At 34.4% G+C, this 23,437-nt stretch overlaps 1 protein-coding gene across 2 annotated transcripts in view; it reads right to left on the bottom strand.

Annotated features, from left to right (window-relative positions):
- Positions 1-322: 322 nt before the first annotated feature.
- The window catches only part of CLVS2 (clavesin 2), a 64,231-nt gene continuing 41,116 nt past the window's right edge, over positions 323-23,437 (bottom strand). For both annotated transcript variants that reach the window (XM_054569895.1, XM_054569893.1), the window contains exons 4-6: positions 16,686-16,796; positions 11,234-11,454; positions 323-5,747 (exon numbers count right to left, since the gene is read on the bottom strand). In XM_054569895.1, the coding sequence (XP_054425870.1) occupies positions 5,660-5,747; positions 11,234-11,454; positions 16,686-16,796 (420 nt within the window). In that variant the 3' untranslated portion in view covers positions 323-5,659. The remainder of the gene's footprint in view (positions 5,748-11,233; positions 11,455-16,685; positions 16,797-23,437) is intronic.

Raw genomic sequence — 23,437 nt, 5'->3', positions numbered from 1 at the left:
TTGAGAAAGAGGTGGCAATAACAATTCTTGAAAACCTCAAAAGTTGTATGGAAAAATCATGTGTGTTTGAGCTGAAGAAAGGAGTCTGTTGCAGTGGGTTCTAGGTAAGTGACTCTTTTCTTCATTAGGTGTTTTTTCTTTCATCCACAGATAAGATAAATGAGGAAAACTCACAGAAGATACAATGCATATTTATTGAGTTGGTATTTTTTTTCAAGTCAGGCATAATATTTTTTATTTTACTTAATATTTTGAACTGGGATTATTTTTAATAAGATTCATTTAAAACAATTTTTTTTATAACACAAATTTCTGACTCTAGTCTCTTGTCTAATCCAGTAATTTTGTTATTGTATATACTGATCAATTCTCATTGGTATATGCAACTTAAAAGTTACTTTACTTATTTATTCAAACTAGCTTTGAAAGCTTGTATAAAAGTTTAATATACTGAAAATATCATCTTGATAAAAAGAACTGTCTCCCCTTTAAGCCCCAAACATTCAAATATCAGAAAATTTTGTGTGTCCTAACCAAATAGCTAACTACAATTTTTCTCATAACAAAGTTATTATTGTTTATTTTAGATAACATTTTAGAAATCTCCATTTCACAGATGCAACAGATCCACTACCCAAATTGAACATTCGCCATATGCAAAATAAATGCTTCTTTAAAGCAGAAATGTTTATTTATTCAAAAATTGCATTATATCATTTATGATACTGTATTAAAATAAATATGTCCCTCAAAAGGTCAAAAGTATTTGAGCCAAATACTACTGTGCTTAGTATTCTTATCAAGGACTTGCATAATTACTTCTTATACATCTTACTTTTTCTGGGAGTTTTGAAAACAAAAATTACTTGGTCTTTAGAGTTTTATTTATCTTTTAACAAATATGAAAACTAGATTCGCAACAAAGACAATTCTTTGCACCTCTGTTATTTATAAACCCATTATATATACTTTATTGTAATTTTTCAAAATAGTTTAGGATCAATTCACTTTTTAAAGTTTTGTTAAAATTTATTTCTCTATTCATCTATGTCCCTTTCATTAACCACAAGAAATAATTATGACAGAATAAATGTATTGATATTAATAAGGACAAAAATATGTGCATTGAAACTAAGTCAAATACTGACCAAATACCTTCTAAATTGTAACAAGGTCCACTGTGTACTATAAAAGTGCATTTATTATATTTAAGTCCTATACTTATTTGGTTCCTAAATATTTTTTTTTTAATTTCAACAGTATCATTTTCACTCCTCCAGTACAACTTGGGTGTTTCAATCCATAGCATTACTATTTTATATTTTTTCCTACAGTTCCGGAGAATATATTCCTCCATTCAATACAGAAGAGACTTCTTAGTATTATCTCAACATGTAGGATTAATCTACAGATGTTTACAAAATAACAACTTGATTTTGTGAAAAAATTATCTTCTCTAAGCCATTAATATCATGATATAATAATATTTCAAGGCCAAGCATCCTTTTGTATTTTTACTTATTTGCCATATTTCAAAAAATAAGTCATGTTGAATAGTTTCAATAGCATATTGGAAAGCAACTAAAACAAAAACAAATACTTTTCACTACTGAAGATAATTATATACCCTGAATATTTAGCCAATTGTCTACTTTTGTTTCAAAATATTTTATGTTACCTGCTGCTTCTTACATGATCTAATGACTTCATAAATTTAAAATGCACCATCGTTTTTTAGGTTATATATCTATTTAGTACACACAAAATGAAACATATGCCTATTAAGTTATTGATGTAAAAATGTAAATACTGTATCCTGAAATTCAAATACTATGCTAGATCTCTGCTCATTTTATTTTGTGTGTTGAAAATCATTCTGAAATATCCTAATGGCTGATGGCAATTTTTCAAGTAAACATATTAATACAAAATAAGAAGCAAAGAGATATATTATTAACTAACCAAACAAATTAGACATTTAGATAAAACAACAGAAAAATGTATAGTATAGCCTCTCAGCAGATTTTCTTGGTATAACTTTTCTAAAGGGCCACAACCATGTCCATAATCCTTTAGGTTGCTTCTAGAAGAAAGAGAAGTCTGTCCCTGAAGTCTCACTGCCATGAGTCTAAGGCTTTTCCCTTTGTGAAGAGTAATGAATATGTTCTCCGATGTCTAAAACAACTCTCCATTTTCTTGATGCATGAGAGACATTTCTGTTCCCTCAGGACTAGTACAGATACTTCAAATGCTTAACAATGTGACCTAGTCCACAATATTAAAGGGAACCTAGCTGTTTGGGTTTTCTGCTTATGAATATATGAATTTTCAGTACTGTAAACAAGCATTTTATATGAAAAGGCTTAAGGAGTGTCTTTGCCTACACTTATGCAAACTATTATTGAAATAGAAGAAATAATGCATGCCCACTTCAAAAACTTGCTTGCAAAACTCTATTTAATACTTGTATATTGTTTTAACATAGTGCCAGGTTTGTCAATAACATGTGCTCAAATTACTGTATTGGACTTACACAATAAAGACTTACACTGTACAAGAATGCTCACAACAAGGCCTCAAATAGCCTTCTTCAAATGGTAATCTATATTTCATCTGTACCATATAAATGTATTTTTTTGGAAGAGAGTACAAATAGAATCCATATTCTAGTATCACTGCTTTATTCCATTTTTAAAGAGGCACTTCTCAATATTTCTTAGAGTATATTGTCATGATAATCTCTTCCATTTAAAATACTAGTCAAAAATGTGTGCAGCTATCACTGACAACATAAGAAAAGTCATTATTTTTAAAACAGCTTTGGAAACAGCTGCCCCTGAAACACTGGAAGAAAGAAAAGATACAAGAATAGAAGGTGGAGCAAGTAGGGTAAGAGAAGTAAATGAACTAGTGGACTATTCCAAATCAAATGTGATAATCCTTTGATGTCTATATATTTTCAGTAGAAGATACCTAAAAAACCAAAGCATAGTTCTCAAAATAAGCAAATTCACTAGGGCAAATAGTCTAGTATTTGGGGGTTAGTGTGTGTGCATGGGAGTGGACTATTGCAGTTAAATTGAAATCTAGGGGTGCTTATTTGCTAAGTTTTGTAACAACAGACACAGCAACAGGACAAAAAATCATGAGAGGAAAAAAATAGCTCGGTACTAGTTAGCTGAGGCTGAGGGGAAATTTTATAAACTTGACCATATATCTCTTGACTATGGAGCTTCAAACACATTCTTAGGAAATGAGTTTACTCACAGGCTGAATTAGATACAGCTATTTCAAAAGGCTTCATTGTTGTAGTTTTGTTCATTCATTTTAAAATATTTTACACAACCCTGCCAAATCTCAGTTACTCACTTGAGAAAGAGCAGACCAGCAGCCATGCCTATGCAAAGTTCCCAAATGCGGGGTAGGAGGACAGCGTGTATGATACTTCATAATGAGATAGGTAAAGACCTAAGAAATAAGTCTTCCTTGTTATTTTTATATGACACCAGTCTAATGATAGGGGAAAGAAGCTGGCTATGCTAGTTGACATTTGAAGCTGGTAGAATTCTGAAAATTGGCATTAAATGAAAAAAGAAAGCAATGAGAATGAAATGTTCACTGCCTTCTATATTTTGTTTGCACTTCATTTCAATGCACCATATTGCCTAACACTTGCTAATATAATATATAAAGCCCAAGGCTGTAAAATGTATGTCAGTTTGGCAAAACATGCAATGGTCAGGGTTCTTATAAAGATAAGAGTTGTTGCTTGCTGTTTTTTATACTAAATTCATTCTCATCTCTATGATGTTTATGAGTAGAACGGAGTACCTGACAGTCATTAATCTTCTACACTGGACTGGAGGTTGGCATTTTAAAGGGATCTTTCATTTATGTTATTTATGTATATTTATGTATTTTTACAAATATGAAATAGTTCATTGGTGATACTTCAAACTGTACTGATCTTGATTTTAAGATTTTTCACTGTAGAATTACAACTGAAAAATTTTAAGCTTTTAGCTAAAAAGTATGGAAAGCTTGCTACATGCCTTCATTTTTGCTGGTTTCCAAGAGTTTTTTGAGATATTTTTCTTTCAAAAGAATACTTTAATGGTACATTCTCAATCTCAAAACTTACCAATCTAAAATGGTGGTAAAATTCCTGATTTTTTTCACAGTGAGATTTGAAATTTAAAGTAAGCTATTTAAAATGTGCTATAATTGCAGAATTTTTATGAAACAGAAACTTTCAATGACATGAGGATTCCAAGTCTATATTTAAACTATACTATGCTATCTCAGATGCCCTCAGATGCTTTCACTGTGTCTCCTGGATGCAATATGTTCTTTTAATCTTTTCTGAAAAGAAAATGTGTATTTATAGGATCATTAGGATAATTAACTTAAATTTGAGAAAAACTTTATTACTCTTGATCACCTGACACTGCCTACATTATGTTGAGACCTGTTGTTTTGAAAAATACATTTCACTAAAATGGCATGGATTCAAGATTGCAATACAAAGCAGGATTCCCTTAAATAGGTTCACTAAAAGTCTGTTTCGCTATACCTCATTTTCATTAACTGTAGAGAAAATAGTTTTCCAGAGTGAGCATCTCATATAATAATCTCTATCATCTCTAAGGCCATTGAATATGTATGTTTTATCTTATAAGCCTGTCATCTCAAGGATTTATTACAGCTCAGCAAAAGTAGATGTATGTGTGCATATATGTGCTTTATCAACCAGTGCACAATAATTAGGAATTAGCCCCTTATCAGTATGTATCAACTTTTATGTTCAAAATTAGCTGTCAAAACACTATTCATGCATGAGTTCTCTTTCTCTTGGTCAAAGATTTTTGAGGGGAAAATGTTCTTAAAGTACGTCAGACAGGGATTCAGTGGGATCTGGAATAAAGGATACATTGTGAAGACAGCAGTTTAAAAAAGAATCCACTCTCTTTCAAAATTCCACATCTTAATTTGGAAAACATACCTTTTTTACAAGAATCCAGGAATTAAATAACATAGAAGAGTTCAAGTTTTCAATTTACCAGATTAACTGCTATTCTTTGTCTCCAAAATACATGGCCAGTGATAGTCACTAGAATACATTTTCTGTGAAATGAAAATCACTAGACAGGAAATACATTTATCATAATAATTTCCTATAATCATCTAGTTCCCTGTGCCCATTAAAAGTACATTTGAATATGACAGAGTTTCAGAGGAAAACAATGAAACAATCACTATGAGAATTGAAATATGGCTTCATAGGAAACAGGGCTACATTTAATTAGCTTTGATTATTTATGTGTCTTTGTTGCTGTTGCTGTTACAGTTCACATCGCTTGCATGAGCTCATGAGCCAAATTTCTCCATTTTTAGTCATTACCAAAATTTACAAACTTGACATAAAGATTACATTGTATTTACAAAGAACTTGGCACTTACAGAATAAATTATTAACATTTTAATCTAGACCAGGGCCCCCATGGTTCAGGCAAATGGAAAAGCCTGATGCCTTATTATATATTATGCTACATTAACAAGAATAAATAAGTTTTCAGCTGGTAATTCCTCCACAGTGCTGTCTCTGTTGCTGAAAACAAGTACCTTTCTTTTCTAGTCCATGGGAAGTATAAAGAAGTTATCAGTCCAGAGAGAGCAAAGGTTGCATGTTTTCTTCCTCATTTTTATCCATGCGTTTTAGTACTGTAGGATCCACTACAGATTGGGATCTGGAAGTGATAAAGGCGGTGTCAGTGAGTTATTACCAAATAATCACATTGTCTTCTCTGTCTTTTCTCCATTATTACTTCTCTTACTGATGCAGATTATCATCTTTTACATCAAGGAATTTATGAACTGAGGATGCTGCACATCAATTTGCATCAGGGAAAACAAGACCCTCTGGCCTCTAAAGGGAACACTCAACAGTTAAGGATTTTAAATACACAATAATAGGCTTAAGTTATCCTGTTCACAAAGGAGCAAGGGTCTTTTCTTTGAAAGTGAGAATTTCTAATATAGGACAGATATATTCCAAATGGGAAATTATTACAGCGAAATTATTATTATGAGACATGAAGTAGAAATGATAGGAGCTTTGATTGTTCCCGTCTTAAAGAGTTTTATGAAACAAATTTAATGCAAATCTGTATTTGTTTAACCATCATTTTTTTAATGATCACGTTAGGAAAACAGTTAAAATTTCAATGTCAGCTTTGTTCAATTTTCCACTAGACCATTAGAATAAAATCAGTCTTACTCTTGAAACTTTGTAAAATGTTTTAAGACTTTTAAAAAGTTAAGACCCTGGGGGGCTGAGTGAAAAAGATGAAAAAGGGATTAGGAAATACAAATTGGCAGTTACAAAATAGAAACAGGGATGTAAAGCACAGCATTGATAAGACAGATAATAATATTGTAATAACTTTGTGTATAAATATGTGTGTGTGTGTGTATTTATATGGTGTCAGATGGGTGAAAGACTTATTGGAGGGATCACTTTGTAAGTTATATAAATATCTAACCACCTTGCATACACCTGAAACTCATATAATATTGAATGTCAACTGTAATTTGAAAATTTAAAAAAAAAGGAAGGTAAAATCCCTCTTGGTGAGGCAGTAACTCTTTATGATTAGGGAAGCAAATAATTTAAAAACCCCTTACACATGCCTTTAATAGCAGGTGGAAATTATATATTAGGAAACAACATAAAACAGGAAAGGAAGAAAGTTAATGAGACATGCTACTGTTGTGGCAGGAAGCTGCCATCTTAATAGCTACAGCATTAAGGAAGCAGCTGCCCTTTTAAAATTCTCCGTGGTAATGAATTTTTCCCCTGCTGCTGCATTCCAGCCAATTGGCTAATGCTCTGTCTCTTAGCAGACCTCATTAACTTTCAAACAGAAAGACTATAAGCTAAACTACAACTGCACATGCTAATGAAAAAGAAAAGCAATGGAACTAATTATCAAAGTAAAAATAATTACAAAATGAACTGAAAAGTCCAGTCTTTTTTTTAAATAAATTCCTTTCCAAAGAGAAAATGAAAGGAAGGTGAGAATACTAAAACAGGGAGGTTTTATTTCCTAATTCACTTTTAACATTTGATCTCAATAATAGGTATTAGATGCCTATATCAGAAAGGAGATTGACTAAAGTTGAATGTGTGTATATTTGCCTCTACTGTATTTGTAGTAAATAACTTTTATTTTTTAATGAAAACAAATAATTTAAATTTAGTTATCCAGGTATCATTTATTCATTTTTTTTATGCCTCTACAATATTGCTTTAACCTTAGTATTTAAGAGGCTTGATTTTAGACAGAAGTGGATCCCAATTCCAGTTCTGCCATTTACTATCTCTGTGGCTATGGAAAGGCTACTTAAAGTTCCTCAGATCTTGTTTCCTTATCTGTAAAATGGAGAACATAACACCCACATCATACAGATGTATTGAGGATCAAATGCGATAATGCATGCATAAACCCCAATTCTGGCAGCTTGCAAATGGTAGCAGTTAAGGAAATGACTTATGGAATAACATTGACCGTGTTCAATATTAGCATCACCACTTTGTAGCTATGGGACATGTGGAAGTTACTTACCTTCTCTGTATTGGGTCTCCTCATTAATAAGATGGGGACACTATTACCTTATTGGTTGTTTAGAAAAGCAAAGGAGTCAATATATAAAAAAACATTAGACAGGTGTTCGTATGTAACAAAAGATGTTAAATATTATTCTATAAAACTGAAGGTCATATCAGCATAACAGTATTAGCACTGTTACTCACTACAACTGCTTTGTGCCAGGCACTATCCTAAGTACTAGAGATAAAAGGGGGAAAACGCTTGCCCAGTTTAAGGCAGTCACAATCTAATGAACTTTATATCTTTTTACATGACTATGCTATCCTCCCAGAAATTTACACAGGGGGGTCAAGTCTTCTTCTCATACATCTGGCTAAATTCACCCCAAGTACTTATCTACAACTTTTTGGTGAAGGAATGATTTTTTTTCCCTCTCAACCTAAGTATGACAAAGCTCAAAAAGAAGACAGAGGAGAAGAGAACAAGGTGGAACGTGGGAACAACTGTCCTGTCATTCCCTGATGTAGAGATGAGAGTCAAGTAAAACACCTTTCTTAATCTTACTCTTTCATAAGCTTTCAAAGAGAACAACAAAAGCTTCGTATGATACAAAGCCAGCACCGAACACGGGATGTCTGAAGTAATAATCAACCCATGTCAGAAGCAAGAAACTCAGGACTGGGGAGGTCGATGTGCTGTGAGCCAACTCTGCAGGGGACAAAATGGCCTAATTAATTGGAGAAAAAAAATCTGGATCCATAAAAACTTCAAAAGGTGGATAGTCAGAGCCAAATCAAACAAGATGGTGTTAATTGATTGAAGTAATGTGCTTGGAGGAAAAATTAAACATAGAGAATGATGAGAATATGGATCTAAAAGTAAAAAGAGTTACCAGTTTTAGGCAGTGCACTGTGCTCTTAGCAATGTGCTTTGGCTTCCTGAATGACAGCCATAGTGCAATAATAACCAAAACAAAAGGGAGCCAATGAAGTCTACACTGCAAAGCCATAGTTCTAGAACCTCAGTCCAAGTAGTAATACCATCAGATGTTACCTATTTGGTTCTAAACACGTCACTTAAAGGGGTCAATGACAGACAGCAGAGGCCTCCTTCGTTTTTCAGCTAGTACCTAGTGAACACCCTGTGTGCCAGGGCTTACTCCAGGTACTGGGGATTCAGAAAAGAGCAGGACAGACGAGGCCACTGAAGTCTCCATGAAGCTTACACTGGGGACTGGATATAAAATTAAAGAACATAAGTCATTTCACAGACTGGAAAGTGCTATGAAGAAAAAAAGGAAGTGACTGATAAGGAGTGACTAGAATGAGGAGGAAGAGGAATTGATTAAGACCTGGCAGTCAAGAAAAATCAAAAGACCCTCTTCGGAAGATGAGCTTGACTGGGCCAGCCACTGCACAATGTAGGGAAAGAGCATTCCAGCCAGAGGTGAGAGGTATAAGGACTTTTAGGTAGGAACAAGCTGGAGAAGCTGAAGGAGGATAAATAAGGATGTTGGGCCTGAAAGGCCGCAGAAGACAGAAAAGGTAAATGAACAGAAAAGACAGATAGGTGGGATCAGATCAAGTAGCACAATGTAAACCATGATATGAGTTGATTTTATATTGTATAATCAGCAGTCATTAAAAAACTGAAAGCAGCGAAGTAAAATAATCTGTTGCCATGTGGATAATAAAAAGGTAGAGGAGTAGAGTGCAGGTGGAGACAGAGACAGCAGGCAGGCAGCTCTGGCGTTAGTGGAGGTGAGCAGAGTGTCAGTGCTGGGAGCGTAGCTAAGGTCATAAGGCTACGCCCAGAGGAGGGGGTCAGGTCAGTTAACATGTCACAGAAGGAGTGGCTTAAGAAAAGGAGCATTGTTAACTGGCCAAGGAACAGACTAGGGAATGCCTATGCATCTGTCTCGGAAGCTTTATATAGCTCAGTTCTAGAGTGAGGGCCCCCTCTGCCATGGTGTCATGGAAAGTGTATGTCAACAGCACAGAAGACTTTATGCCTCATTGATTGGAATGGCATTTCACTACATATAGACTGTAACTTTGGACATATCCTATCTGTTTCACAGGTTGCTGTGAGAATTAAACAAATTAATGTTACCAACAAAAGAGATCCAGTAAAGCCTAATTTTATGTAAAGCAAATGGTAGATTGCAACACTAATATTAGGGTCATTACTTTTATAAGAAGAAACCTATTCTGAGGCAATGGCTTTTAAATAATTTTATTTTAGAAAGCTTTTTTTTAGAATTTAATGAGACATATGCTTTTTGTCCAGAAAAATGTACTATATATATCCACACCTCTCCATACACAGCTTTGAAGACGTTTATCACCTCATAGGCCTCTTCAAGAGCACATCCATGAACCCCTTTGGCTAGGCAAGCATAGAACTCAAATTATAAAGTCCTGTTTTAAGAGAAGAGAGTTGAGAAACCAGAAGTTGATTTAAACATAAACTTGATGATTAGTGGAGAAATTAAAGCTGGAAATGTCAATGGCCTTTTCATTCTCTCCAAGGAGTGGTAGAGCAGTATAGGGAAAGGAAGATACCACACACATACCGACAGAAGCAAAAAAGGGGCCAGCTCAGAAATCTGGGGTGCCACGCATGAGTCATGGCAACAACAAAGGACCAGAAGGCATTCATCAGGGAAGGATGCAAGACAGTACTTGGGATGACACGTACTCTTGGGTCCTTCCTGAGCTAGGTGAGAAGAGACTTGCAGGAGCTGTGGTTCCTTTATTTCTGTGATGAGAAATGAACCAATAATATTCGTTACACTATCCAGATGAACCCTGGGCCAGTGTGGCCTAGGGAAACCTGGGAATTAGACATCTTGTAGTTGGCTACAGAATGCAAAGTCAGAGGCAATTATGTATGTGTGCCTGCCTGGCAACTCCCCCACCCTCCATCATCACTAGACGATGGCTGGATGCACGTTTTACCCACGCTGGATCCAAAAGACTTAGGAAAGAGCCTATTACAAAGCATGTGTTCAATAAATATGCACTGACTGAAAGAAAATAGGATAAAAATACTGTGAGAGTCAAAGCGGAGAGTCTGAATCAACAGTGAACTTTATAAAGATTAAAGCTATAGGCAAATAGAGTGCTTTCTCCAAGAATGACTAGACCTTTAAACAAAAATTTGGCAGAAATACAGTAAAGAGAACATAAGCTTCAAATATTAGTGTTTGAAGAGTGTTTATGTGTGTGAGTTTGCTATAGAAAGGTCTTCAAATGAAATCTTACATAGAAGTCTAATAACTTGCTTAGATAAGAGAGTCATTTTCCTTGTGGAGAAGGGCACTGTCTCCACCCCACCTGCCGGGCCTGGGAAACTCTACCAGATCCTAAAGTGCAGTTTGAAAAATCACTGAATTTAGTGACTCCTAGGGCTCTGTTAGATTGCTGTGAATTTGCAATAACCCAAGTTGAGATTACCTCAAATGACTACCTTTGACTCAAAATTCCTAGACATCCAATCATGGGAGCATAAAATGCTTTAAAATCTCACCAAACATCTCCTTCAAAAAATATAAAACCTGGGATTAGACTTGGGGGCCTCCGCCCTGGCCCCAGCCCATTTCCCAGCTACCTCGAGCATACCTCTTCATGGACTTGGGGGAGAGTTCCTTCTCTACTTCTGTCACAGGCATGCTGTAGGAGTCCACATTGTATTCACTGTCATCGTCATACTCGTGGTCTAGCAGTGTTCTGGCCCATGTTCCCATGTCATAGGGGGGCAGCATTCCTCCAAACTCAGAGGGCAGGATCTCAGGATGAATTAGTTGGTGTAGACTATTCAGGTTGTTACCATGCAAAAATATCTATGAATACAAGAAGCGGGGTGGGAGAAAACACACAGAAGAAAATAAATATTAGCCACATGTTGTGGGGTGAGAGTAATGATAGAAAAAGCAAAAGCAAGAATTTCCCATGCCTGTTAAAATATTTAAGCCCCTCATCTACTCTGTGAACAGTCATGCTGGTACTGCCATTCTAACATTTCACATGAAAATTCTGAGGCTCAGGGATTTTAAGTAGCTTCTAGAAGGTCTGATAGTTATTGAGTTAAAGAGCTGGAACCAGAATTTGGTTTCCTGCTTCATAACCAGGGACACAAACAGAATCTAATGTGCATGTTGATCTGTGCATCATTCTGATGTTAGTTGTGCAAAGCTGATGATGTGCATAATGAATGTTGCTAAAAAAGATTCTTCTCATAAGGGACTCATCAGCTGAAAAGTCTATCCAAGTTATTCGGCCCAGAAGCTGTCACTGGTATAGCTTTCTTTTTATCATCCATAAAAAGAAGAGTATTGTAACTGCTAAATTACCACTTTATAATGCAAAGTATATGATATAAATAAAAGTTGATTAGCACCATCATAGTGAAAGGTTGGGTGAGGGTTCATGTCCCAGAGGACGTATGTTCTGTAATGGTTCAACTTCTTCTCTACTAGAAAATCCCATGTTTATTGTTCAAATACAAAATGAAATAATGGATTAAAAATGTAAAGCTAAATGCACATATTAATTATGAGTATTACTGTTTACACAGAGCATTTTGTTAAACTGAAAAATTATTCAAGCTACATGCTCAAGATCTGTTTGCCCGTAAATTGCTACCTTTTTTCTTTCGCTTAAATCTCAAAACTGCAAATCAGTCTTCTCTGATAAAGCATTGTCGTCATCTCATATATAATTTTATAACATTTATTTAAGGGTTATAGTTTATACTTTAGGTTCAAGATGAACAGGTTACCACATTCATCTTTGTTTTCTAAACTTTTAGAATCTACTGATGTAAATATTTAGGAAAACAAAGACTAGTCTGCATCATCAAATAAAATGGAAAGGATGGGAGTCACTAATCAACAAGTATTTCAACAAATTATGGAAGAGTAAAAGCAGCTAAGAGCAAGTCACTGGCCAGAATAAGCAGGAAAAATAGCTGCCTGGAATATATGATGCAGAACCTACAAAAGTGGAAGATATCATCTGTCCCAAAGTACATCAAATTGATTGCAAAGTTTATACCTCCCCACTCCTATTTGCAGAGCACAACAGCCCAGGAAAACACACACACATAACACACTGCTAGGTTCTTCTCACAAGAAATAAAAATAATTTTTCCTGGAAAAGTTAAGCTCTAGCACCTGAAACCCATATTTTATTAGGTATAGAATCTTTATTTTGTCAAGTACGTTATTTCATGTAAAAAAACCTCTTTCAAGCCATGCGAGCAAGATGTATGGTAATAAATCCTGAGAAAAATAAATGTAATCCAGCACACTACTTCCTCTTTATTCACTAACACTCTGTTAACTCCTCTCTCAAGATCACTTTCAGCTTTGGCCTTGTTTCCTCTTTCACTGAAAAACTAGGACAACCAGCTGAGGCCAATCCACCAGCATCTGAGTCTGTATGCTTTACCTTCGTTCTTAGTATAATGAAGGATACACTTTGCAAAGGCCAACCTTTCCACCTGTGCACTAGAATTTACCCTCTCTCCTCTACTCAATTATATTTCCTAAGCAATTCTCTCCACCTCTCTCATATCATCAAATTTCCTCGCTCTGCTGGATCTTTCCCATCAGAGAGCAAACATGCCAACTCTACTCTACCTTTTCCCCATACAGATACATAAAACCTCCAGTTATTCCAATTTCTCTCCTTGCTTTCATTGCAAAATTCATCAGAGGATTTTTCTATATGCATTGTCCAAATACTATTGTCCCATTTTTTATGAATCCAATGCAGGTGTTACCTCCTACCACAGTATGAAAACAGCTCTTGTCAAGATTCTTCTCATTGCTAAATTAATTGCCCAATTCTCAGTCATTATTCTTTAAGTCTCAGAAGCACTAGATATAGTATCAGGGGTGTCCAAACTTTTGACCTCTATGGGCCACACTGGAAGAAGAATTGTCTCGGGCCCCACCTTAAATACACTGTGACACAAAATCACACTCAAAAAATCTCATAATGTTTTAAGTAATTTACAATTTTGTGTTGGCCTGTATTCATAGCCATCTTGGGCCACATGCTGCCTGCAGGCCATGGGTTGGACACACCTGTAAGTAGATGTCTCCCTCATGAAAACATTTTCTCCCATGATTTCTTGGTTTTCTCCTACCTTAATTGATGCTTTTTCATTCTCTTTAGCTGATTATTCCTCACGACCCTAACATCTTAATGTCAGAGAGCTCCAGGCTTCATGTACCTCTGGGCTGGACAATAGGATGTATTGCAATTGCCCCACTATTTAATTTTTGTTCTAAGATTTTTCTTTGTTTTAACTAGTTCTGTGTGATAACATTATTTATTAAAGTTTTAGCTACTTTTTTCCCCTTATTTTTTCTCATCCTCCATTCCATGTAAGAAGTATTGTCCTTGTGGGTTCCTTTGCCTCAGAGTACCTTCGAATGCAAAAAAAAATTTATCTTGAATAACACTTCCAACTTTTATTTAATTTTCCTGAACTGTGCTGTTAAAGAGAATATGCTAGGTGACTAGAGTGGAATACTTTTGAAAATTAACAAGGCATAGCAGAGAGAGTCTACCATATTGAATAAGAGGTAGAAATTTGTACAAACTAGAAGTGAAACCCGTTTCCTATCCACTCTTGGGGAGTGGCAAGATCATAGCCATCGACTAGCTGAAGAGTATACAAGGGTAGTGGTTAAAGTTTAGCTAGTGGGTTCAAGCTATAGCAAAGGTGCTCTTTTTTCACAGACGTCTTGAGAGCAGAAAAAGAACTTAATTCAATGAACGAATACTGACTTGAATAATGAAGATGTCAGAAGTGCCCATGGCAGTTGAGAAGTCTGACTCTGCATGATGGATTCCAGATATTGGTGATATTTTTAGAAGAAGGCACCCCTGTAACACCTAAGGTTGATATTTCTTCCCATAAGACATGTATGTTGGAGACTCAGAGTCAGATTTAATTTAAGCAAATGAAGAACCAGGTGTTTGTTGTTTGTGAAAGAAGATGCACAAACGTGCCTTAGGTTTTTCTGAATTACTTAGACCACCAGTAAGAAAATATAACTTTGCATTGTGCATTGATTGCATAAATAGAAACTAAAGGAGTTTTAACCTATAATTATTTTCTCATATGAAAATTTCCAAGTCATATAGTTTTAATTAAAATGCTAAAGTTACAGATATCTCACTTCTACCTGGAATAATGGTAGAAATGTATTCATCTAAGCACTGTCAAAATTGTCAAATTCAATCAAATAACCCCCAAACCTCAAGTTTTTCTGGTTTTCTAGACTTGATCCTCTTCAGCCTTTTTCAACAGAACAGAATCATGCTACAATCATGGTAGAACAATCGCCCCTGTTCTCAAAGTCTTTCAAATGCTTACCATTTTACTCTGAAAGCCCAGATTCTTGCAGTGATGTCCACGGCTCTATGTGACCTGGCATACCATTTCCCTCCTACCCAGCTCTCTGCTACCCCGCCCCCACTACAATGCTCGTTCTACCCCAGTCTTTGTGGCCTCCCTGCTGTTTGTCAAATATGCCAGGAGTGTTTCAACCTAAGGACTTCTCTGTTTGCTATTCTTTCTTCCTGGAACAGCATTCTGGATAAACCCACACCTTCAGCTCTACTACCTTTTAGCAGTGATTTTAGAGCAAATTGCTTAACCACCTTGCCTAGTTTTCCCATCTATAAAAGAAGAAAAAATAAGCCTTGTTTTAAAAATTAAATGAGTTCACAAGCAAATTACTTAGAACAGCATGTGCAGAGTGACTTCTACAAAAGTGTTCACTAGTATAATTTGTACTAAAAGCCCAAGCAGGTGTTGGGCTCACCTGATGATGCCTTCATAAAACAAAATTTGCAAGTGCTTTTTGTGAGGCACATCAATTTGAGACTCAGTGGTAGAAACAATTTCTGATATCAATTATAGGTATTTACAGAATTCTTCTTCCTAAACTACTAGGACATTTTCAACAAATTCATAAACAGAAAACTCTCCATCACTAATGTTTGATACAAACACATAGTTAATAATTACTTCAAAAATTCCCACTCACAATGAGGCTTCTATGACATGGAAATACCTGAAGTGCCTTTTCGATGACTGAGAGACATGGAAAATTATCTTCCATATAGATTTAGAGGCATATTTTTCTATGGAGCTAATCATTTGAAAATTGTTCACAGCACAATGGTAAAAATAGCTTTAAATGTGGAGCTATTTTGATTCAAATATTGCTATACCACTTTACAGCCATATAAATGAAAAAGCAAGTTACTTATCCATCCTAAAATTTACTTTCCTCTGCTCTGAAATAGGACATAATGCTTACTAAGCTTACTTTCAGAGCTGTTTGAAGAATACAATAAAATAATATTCATTTAAATGCATTTTTAAATGAATAGTATATATAATAACAATAAATGTGTTCAGCATTTACCACATGTCATGCACTGTGCTAAATGCTTATAAATTATCTTATTCTCAGAATGATTTTGTTGAATGTACTTTGAATGTGCTCATTGTTAGATGAAACTGAATCTAGAAACTCGTTTCTTGTTATTTAATGAATATTAATATTTCTATGCATTAGCATTCTTTCTGAAATGTGTGACTGATCATGGCAATCACTGCAAAAGCATATTAGTTATCACACAATTAAATATATTTGATGCAATACATATTGTAAAATAATTCCATTTATCAACTTATAACACTATAGCTTTGTACTAGACCTACTTGATATTAAGTGTACAATAGCTATAGAGATGTGACAATTTTTTTTACTTTTAAATTGAGACAATAATATGTAATGAAAGTGCTAAAATATTCTTCCAATTTGTGGAAAAGTAGGAGAGCCCAGCTTTTAAATATTTCTGTCATGGACACACTGTTCAGAATTAATCACATGTCTTTAGAATTTTTAAACATATTGTATGTTGAATATTGATATGCAATATATAAGCATGTTTACCATGGCTAATATTATACACACAGTATGCATCATAATTCATTGATTGGGAAGGGTGAAAGGATATAAAAACAGAAATAAACAAATACCCTTTTCCGAGTCTTCTCCTTTAGGAAAGGCCGGATTACAGTATATAGGGCATGGATGTACCATGGCTGGTTGACAAAATGGATTCCTCCAAATCGTGCTGGGAAACTGTCCTAGAGGAATGTAGAGAGAAAGAAAATCCAACATACTTAAATATGTGGTAAAGGTTTAGGGAAAGTCATATGGTAGACAAATTTTTTATCCCACATACTTAAATGAGATTATCTATAGAGTTAGGAGAAGAAGAAAGAAGAAATTTATCACATTAAACATTGTAACTTTCATACAAAAACTGAACCAATATGTAATAAAGCAAATATTTCTCAATAATAGATTGATGATAAGAATATCAGCATGTTTAGGATCACCATATTTTAAGCCTGCAAACTGTCAATGATCATTATAGGTCAAGACATAAATAAAAGACATTGGAAATTTGCCAAATAATGAACCTATGATAGGTAAGTGTTTTATTTAAATTATCTATATGTACATTAGTGTATTCAAATTAAAATGTTTTATTAAATTTCACTGTAGTCATCTATAATGTGAGCATTATCAGGTATCAAAACTCACTTTATTCTTTCTCTTATTATCAAATTTATTTTAAACATTCTTCTGTTCTGATTTCAACCATTAACAAAAGAAAATGTTTTTAAGCAAAAGAAAAACCTAGAATTGCAGTGTAAGAAATTTGGAGATGGATTTTTCCAGATTAAATGAAAGTCAAAACCTGCTGAGCTCACCACACACATAGAAATTGGGCTATTGTAATGGCAAGAATTCACTTGTGTAAGGTTCGCATCTGAAGTGATGTAGAGAGGTACATCCCAAACCCATTCCACAATAAGAAGGGAATCTTTTAGCAAAATTAATCACATTTGAAGTGTTATGGATTCCACATAAATGGACTTGAATCTTGCTACTAGTTCAAATTTCCACACTGAATTGACTATTAATGTCTTCTTTACAAAAAACTATACCATTAGAAATATCCCTCAAGTAGAATCATAATAATTGGCATTCTTCTGGATTCTCCTGCGATCATTCACAGAAAGAAAAGTAAAGAAACAAATAAGTGTACATGTATCTTTTAAAATTTAAATGTTCTCTTGAACAAGATTCAAAAGATTAAAAAACATGCATAATATAACACTATTAATCTATTTTGTTTTGGGAGACACATATGAGCATTAGTAATTAATTATTGGTTTTGTACACTGATTTTCAGAACTGATGAGCATTTTTAAAAAGTAAGTTCTACCTCTGAGAATAACACACTATTTAAAAACCTACAGTACTTCAAAAATAAATCAGAATAATTAAAGGTAAAATGTGATTTCTTTTATGTCAGAGTCATTCATTCTTTTATAAATATGTATTTCATTCATCAAGGGGTTATTACAATAATAGAAATAAATCATATATAAATTCAGACTAATATGTTTTGAAGTAATCACATTCTACACATGAAAAGAAGATAAATAATGGATATAAAAATTTAAAAATGCTAAGATCAACATCCATGTGCCCTCCACTCAGCTTATGAAGTAGCAAATTATTGGTAACCTTGAAGTTCACCGTATTCATATTCTTTCACCCTCTCCTGCATTTTAAAATTTCATATTATATTTCAAATAAAAGCATTTCCCTGGTTGTAGAAATTTTGAACCAAAGTAAAATATAATTTTTAAAAGGTCACTCATAACCTTACCAACCAGAGACAAAAGCAAGATTCTAAGTATCTTGGAGTATGCTTCCAATTTTTTGCAGTTAAATTTTATATACATGACATGAAGCTCTAACAGTCTGGAATTATTATAATAGTGTTTTTATAATAGCTTACAGGTATATAACATATATATCATTCACTCTAAAAGTGTGCCTATGTATAGAAAGCAAAAGGTGATTGTTGTAGCAGTTGTTACTACTGATTCCTTAAGTAGCATCAATACTAGTTCCTTTCAGATATGTTTAAACTTACTAAGATTGGTCTGCTTTGACATACTAACCGCATCATATTTCCCTAAATATGTCTTTTGGAGGTATCCTTTCTAGGAGGTATAATATTATTTGTATACCTCATATCTGCCTTTTAGAATATTGTATTAACTATTTGTATACATCTCCTATCCATCTTCTAGAAGGCTAAGATTCCTAAAGGAAGTCATGTTTATCTTAGTTCCAAAGCCCTGCTCCTACTCCCTACCACTAGCATTCTGTGCAGTGTCTAGTACTGAAAAAATAAAACTATAGCTGTAGTCCCATATATTTAGTCTTATCAGTAGTGGACAGACAGATCCAGGAAAGTCATTCAATTGTTTTCATGAGGGAAACAAAGATTTTACCAACACATTCTAACTAGTGCCTTCTGCCAAATTGAGAGTAGACAGCTAGAAAACTATTTCATTACCAGCTCATTGGAATTTCTTTTCTGTCCCTGTCTCATAATTGGCAATGAGCCATATGTAAATAAATGCAAATAACATATTGAAAACAAAGAATCTTATCCCTGCTACAGACGTAAGAGTTTAAATTGGGATTCTACACATGCAGGGAGATATTTGGCCTCTATCCTCTTAATTTCTAACCACCATTAAAAGGTCATGCTGTCCAGGTAGGTATACAATAAAGAAACTTGATAGGACACAAAAAATTGTGTAGAAGCAAAATTTCATCAAAAAAGTAATTGTTCTGATATGTAGGGAAATAATAATCATTAACATTTTCCATAACCAGTTTTTATAACACTTAGGAATTTTTCCATCCAAAAAAAAAAAAGAAAAATTAATTTAATGGTTAAAAAAATAGTCAATTCCTGTTACAAGAAACAAGTCAGCCTTCAAAGACATATTACATTGTATTGAATATTTCAAAATATCAACTTACCAAATCTTTGTATTTGATGACCAATCTCTGAAACAAAATGCATGTAAATTACAGGCTTAAATTATCATTATTCCTCAGAAAACAGTGTATTAATTTTAATAAGCATTTTAAGAAACCTGGATCAAACATGATGGGTCACTTAAAAGAGTGATTAGTAGGATATAGTAATTTCTCATTAATATGTGGCATTGTAGGTTAAAATTCTTCATAGAATTTAAAATTTTTGAGATATGAATATATTTCAAAATAATTTTGTCCTCTCAAAAGTTACAGTCCTAAACCCAAATATGCACTAAAATAATACATAACTTTTCAGGCTGAATTTTTAAATTTGAAAATTGGTTTGCTTAGGTTTATCTTTGCATACTTTACAGTATCTGATTTATTTCAAGATCTGTAGAAAAATGTCAGCTTCTATTTAAATTGTCTATCATGAATACCAGTGTGTCAACATGTATTTCTCTTAAGGGTGGTCAAGAGAATATGGAATATGCTCCACTCAAAGGCAACTACATATCACCCTCATATTTCTCTTAAAAATATAGTCAGTTTCCCACCTTATATATATCAATATTTGGCTAAAGAAAACTACATGACACTGTGACCACTAATCACTCTCTCTTTCGCCCTCTCACTCTCCTTTGATGAAATCCAGTTCCCATTATAGAGATGTGCTAACGTGGCTTTTTTTCAGCTTTGTCTGAGGGTGTGCTCTGGTCTTATTTTTTTAAAGTTAATTAGAAATGATACCGAAGTAAAATGATGTTGTCTGATAGTCTCCTTTACAGGGTACAAAAAATAAAGCTTAGAGGCGCTTACTGGAGGGCTGTATCATCTCAGAGCAAATAACTAGGAAACAAAGGTGTTAAATAACCATATCCTTGAAATGGTGGACGCGCATGTGCTATAGGGAGAAAAGGTCTCACACCAACAAGGTGAGGGGTTTTTCTGCATGCTTTGGGGACTCTACGCTCAGCATTTAGTGTTTGGACTGACGGTCTTTCAACCTCCACTCACAAGGACTAGGAGGAATCTTCCTGGGTCACTCAGAACACAGTGCTGGCCAAGGGCCGTTCCAGTGTGTGAAGCTGCAGGCCCAGAGAGTGGCAAGGGGTTCCCCGTCTTCATCTCAAAAGGCACATAATTATCACCTGCTCACATGAAAATGAGAGCTTTGTGATGCTCTTATTGTTGCTGTAATCTTAATGTAGATCATCATTTCCATATTTTTAATTTTGTTTTAAAATCCTAAATGACAGCATCGTTGGCTTTCTTAAATCTACAAAAAGAATCTCATTTCTTCTTTCACCAGCATATTATCACTTGTAAATAACAGTTACTTACTGATTTCACAGAAAAGAAAACACATTGTTATTCCTTTTATTTTCCTTTTCCTGCTACATTTTGAACACAGGTATTGAAGAAATATATAACCCTCATGGCTAGGTTCCAGCGATAAATTTACTTACCTATTTGATAAAGATGTCTCTGTCAGCAAAAGTATCACTGTCCCTCCCTTCCAGCCACATACACAGAATTACTAAGTAGACAAGAGGAATTATTATGGAGAACAATCCTACTAGAGTAACAATGACTATATGAAAAGGCCTCTGAAATTTGTGGGTGAGAACTGATCAATCTATCTCAAAATCTCAGGCTCTAACTCTAGACAAATTATTATTTTGTCATGGTGTGTGTGTGTGCCTATAGCTAATCACTGGGTGCTAACATTGCTTCAAATAAAATCCTCCCATACTGTGAAGGACCCAGAAATATGATGTTGGTGTATTAATATGAATAAATATCTATACCTGGGTAGTCCTCTCAGATTTCACTACTGACTCAGTTTCATCAACTTTGCATATGGAAAATGTCAGAGTCTTGGTAACGGTAAAATACAGACAACTTTAAGTGAGATATTATATAAAATATTCTTCCTTGAAAGAGCTCTGTCTTGCTAAAAATATTTCTTGAAGTAAAACCAACACTTACAGTTGTGAGTACATGAAATAGTTTATTCTTGTGTTATTAATTAATTATTGTATTATTTTTCATGTGAACAACTGTAAACCTACTTTTGTCCTACCCTGTTATAACATGTTTAGTTATCACATAACTGAATGGCAAGAATATCTCTCTTTCATGAGCAAAATAAGGGTGGTATTCTCCTCAGCTACTTTTTCTGTCAGAGAAGGCTGATAACAGATTGAAGCAAATCACAGCCACAGAGCCTTAACGTGAAGACACAAGGCTTATTTAAGTTAGTCGCTGCTGGTGTGTGCCCGGTACCTAGGGGGAAGTTGAGAAGACAAGCCAATCACATGGAGAACATGACACAAAGCTGTTCTCACACCTCTTCACAATCCATGAAGTACCAATTTCAATCAAGTATATCAGCAGGAGAAAATCCAAAGTAAAAACTATCTTATAAAAATGTTACTAAAGTGTCTAAGTCAGGCTCTTTTATTAAAACTGAATGCATAGCAAAGGTAACAAATAATGGTGTCATTTCAAATCAAAATAGAATGTGTAGTAATGTTCTATGATTTGAATCTTGAGGCCTGTAGCTCCAATCTATTTACCAACTCCAGCAGGAAGGCCAGACTATTATCCCAGCCATTATATCAATAATGGATTAGATCTCTCACTTGACTTTTAAACGACTTTAGGAACACACATTCAAAAGTGCTGATGTTCTTATATTCAGAATAGCCAAAGGGGAGTTAAGCAGCAGAACTGCTGCTAGACGGATTGAGAAAAGTAAATTATAAAAAGAATTAGGTGGAAGTTGTTAAGTGGATATTTAAGGACTAGCAAAACTGTATTTAATGAAGAAACTCAATGCTACCAGGCCTTGACAAAACAGGACCCCAATATTCTGTTGAAAGAATATAAATTGGTAAAATATTCCTGAAAGAAACCTCATAAAATACTCCTTGGGTTCCTTAACACTAGTTCTAGGAATTAATTATAAAGAAACCATCAATTGGGGAAAAATTTTATGCGCAAGAATGTTTTGTACACATTTTATAATGAGGAAAACATTGGAAACAACTTAAATTCACATCAACAAAAGTGAATATATAAATAATGTATTTATAATATACAGTATTAAAGAGCCATTAAAATGGCACTTTAAAGAGTTATTAATATAAAATAATAAAATAATATTAGGTTAATAAATCAGGAAAAAAATTAATTTTATAAAAAGGGATATAAAAGAAAGACTTAGAAAAATACATCATGCCCTGGTTTGTTTGGCTCAATGGATTGAGCGCTAACCTGGTTCCAAAGGGTTGTCGGTTCCATTCCCAGTCAGGCCACATATCTGGGTTGCAGGCCAGTCCCCAAGTAGAGAGCATGCAAGAAGCAAGCACACATTCATGTTTCTCTCCATCTCTTTCTCCCTACCTTCCTCTCTCTAAAAGTAAAAAAATAACTAAAATCTTTTTTAAAAACATCAAAATATTACCTGTTAACTCTACATAATAGGATGATAGATGGCTTTTATTTTATTCTTTGTATTTTTTTTTTATTTTTCAATATTTTGAAATGACCATGTGGCATGGACACAGCCACATACATGTACAAATACACTTTTCAAAAAATCAACATGAAGGGATGGTGGAATAGGTAAACGAGGTACTCACTTCCTCCCAAACCACATCAACATTACAACTAAACTAAGAACAACTATCATTCGGAACTGCCTGGAATCAAGCTGAACGAAAGTCATACATCTAGGGAATTAAGTAAGAAGCCACATTAAGACTGGTATGAGGGTAAAGGTGTGATATGGACTGGTCCCATATTCACATGTGGTGGAAAAAAATTGGGAGGGGTGTCTTGGCTGCAGGGTTCCTCC

This window comes from Pteronotus mesoamericanus, unplaced genomic scaffold, assembly GCF_021234165.1.
Source record: "Pteronotus mesoamericanus isolate MK-2021 breed Mesoamerican mustached bat unplaced genomic scaffold, CSHL_Meso_final contig_20, whole genome shotgun sequence".
Classification (NCBI taxonomy): Eukaryota; Metazoa; Chordata; class Mammalia; order Chiroptera; family Mormoopidae; genus Pteronotus; species Pteronotus mesoamericanus.
The sequence above is the reverse complement of the archived record's forward strand: the minus strand, read 5'-3'. Positions and strand labels throughout refer to the sequence as shown.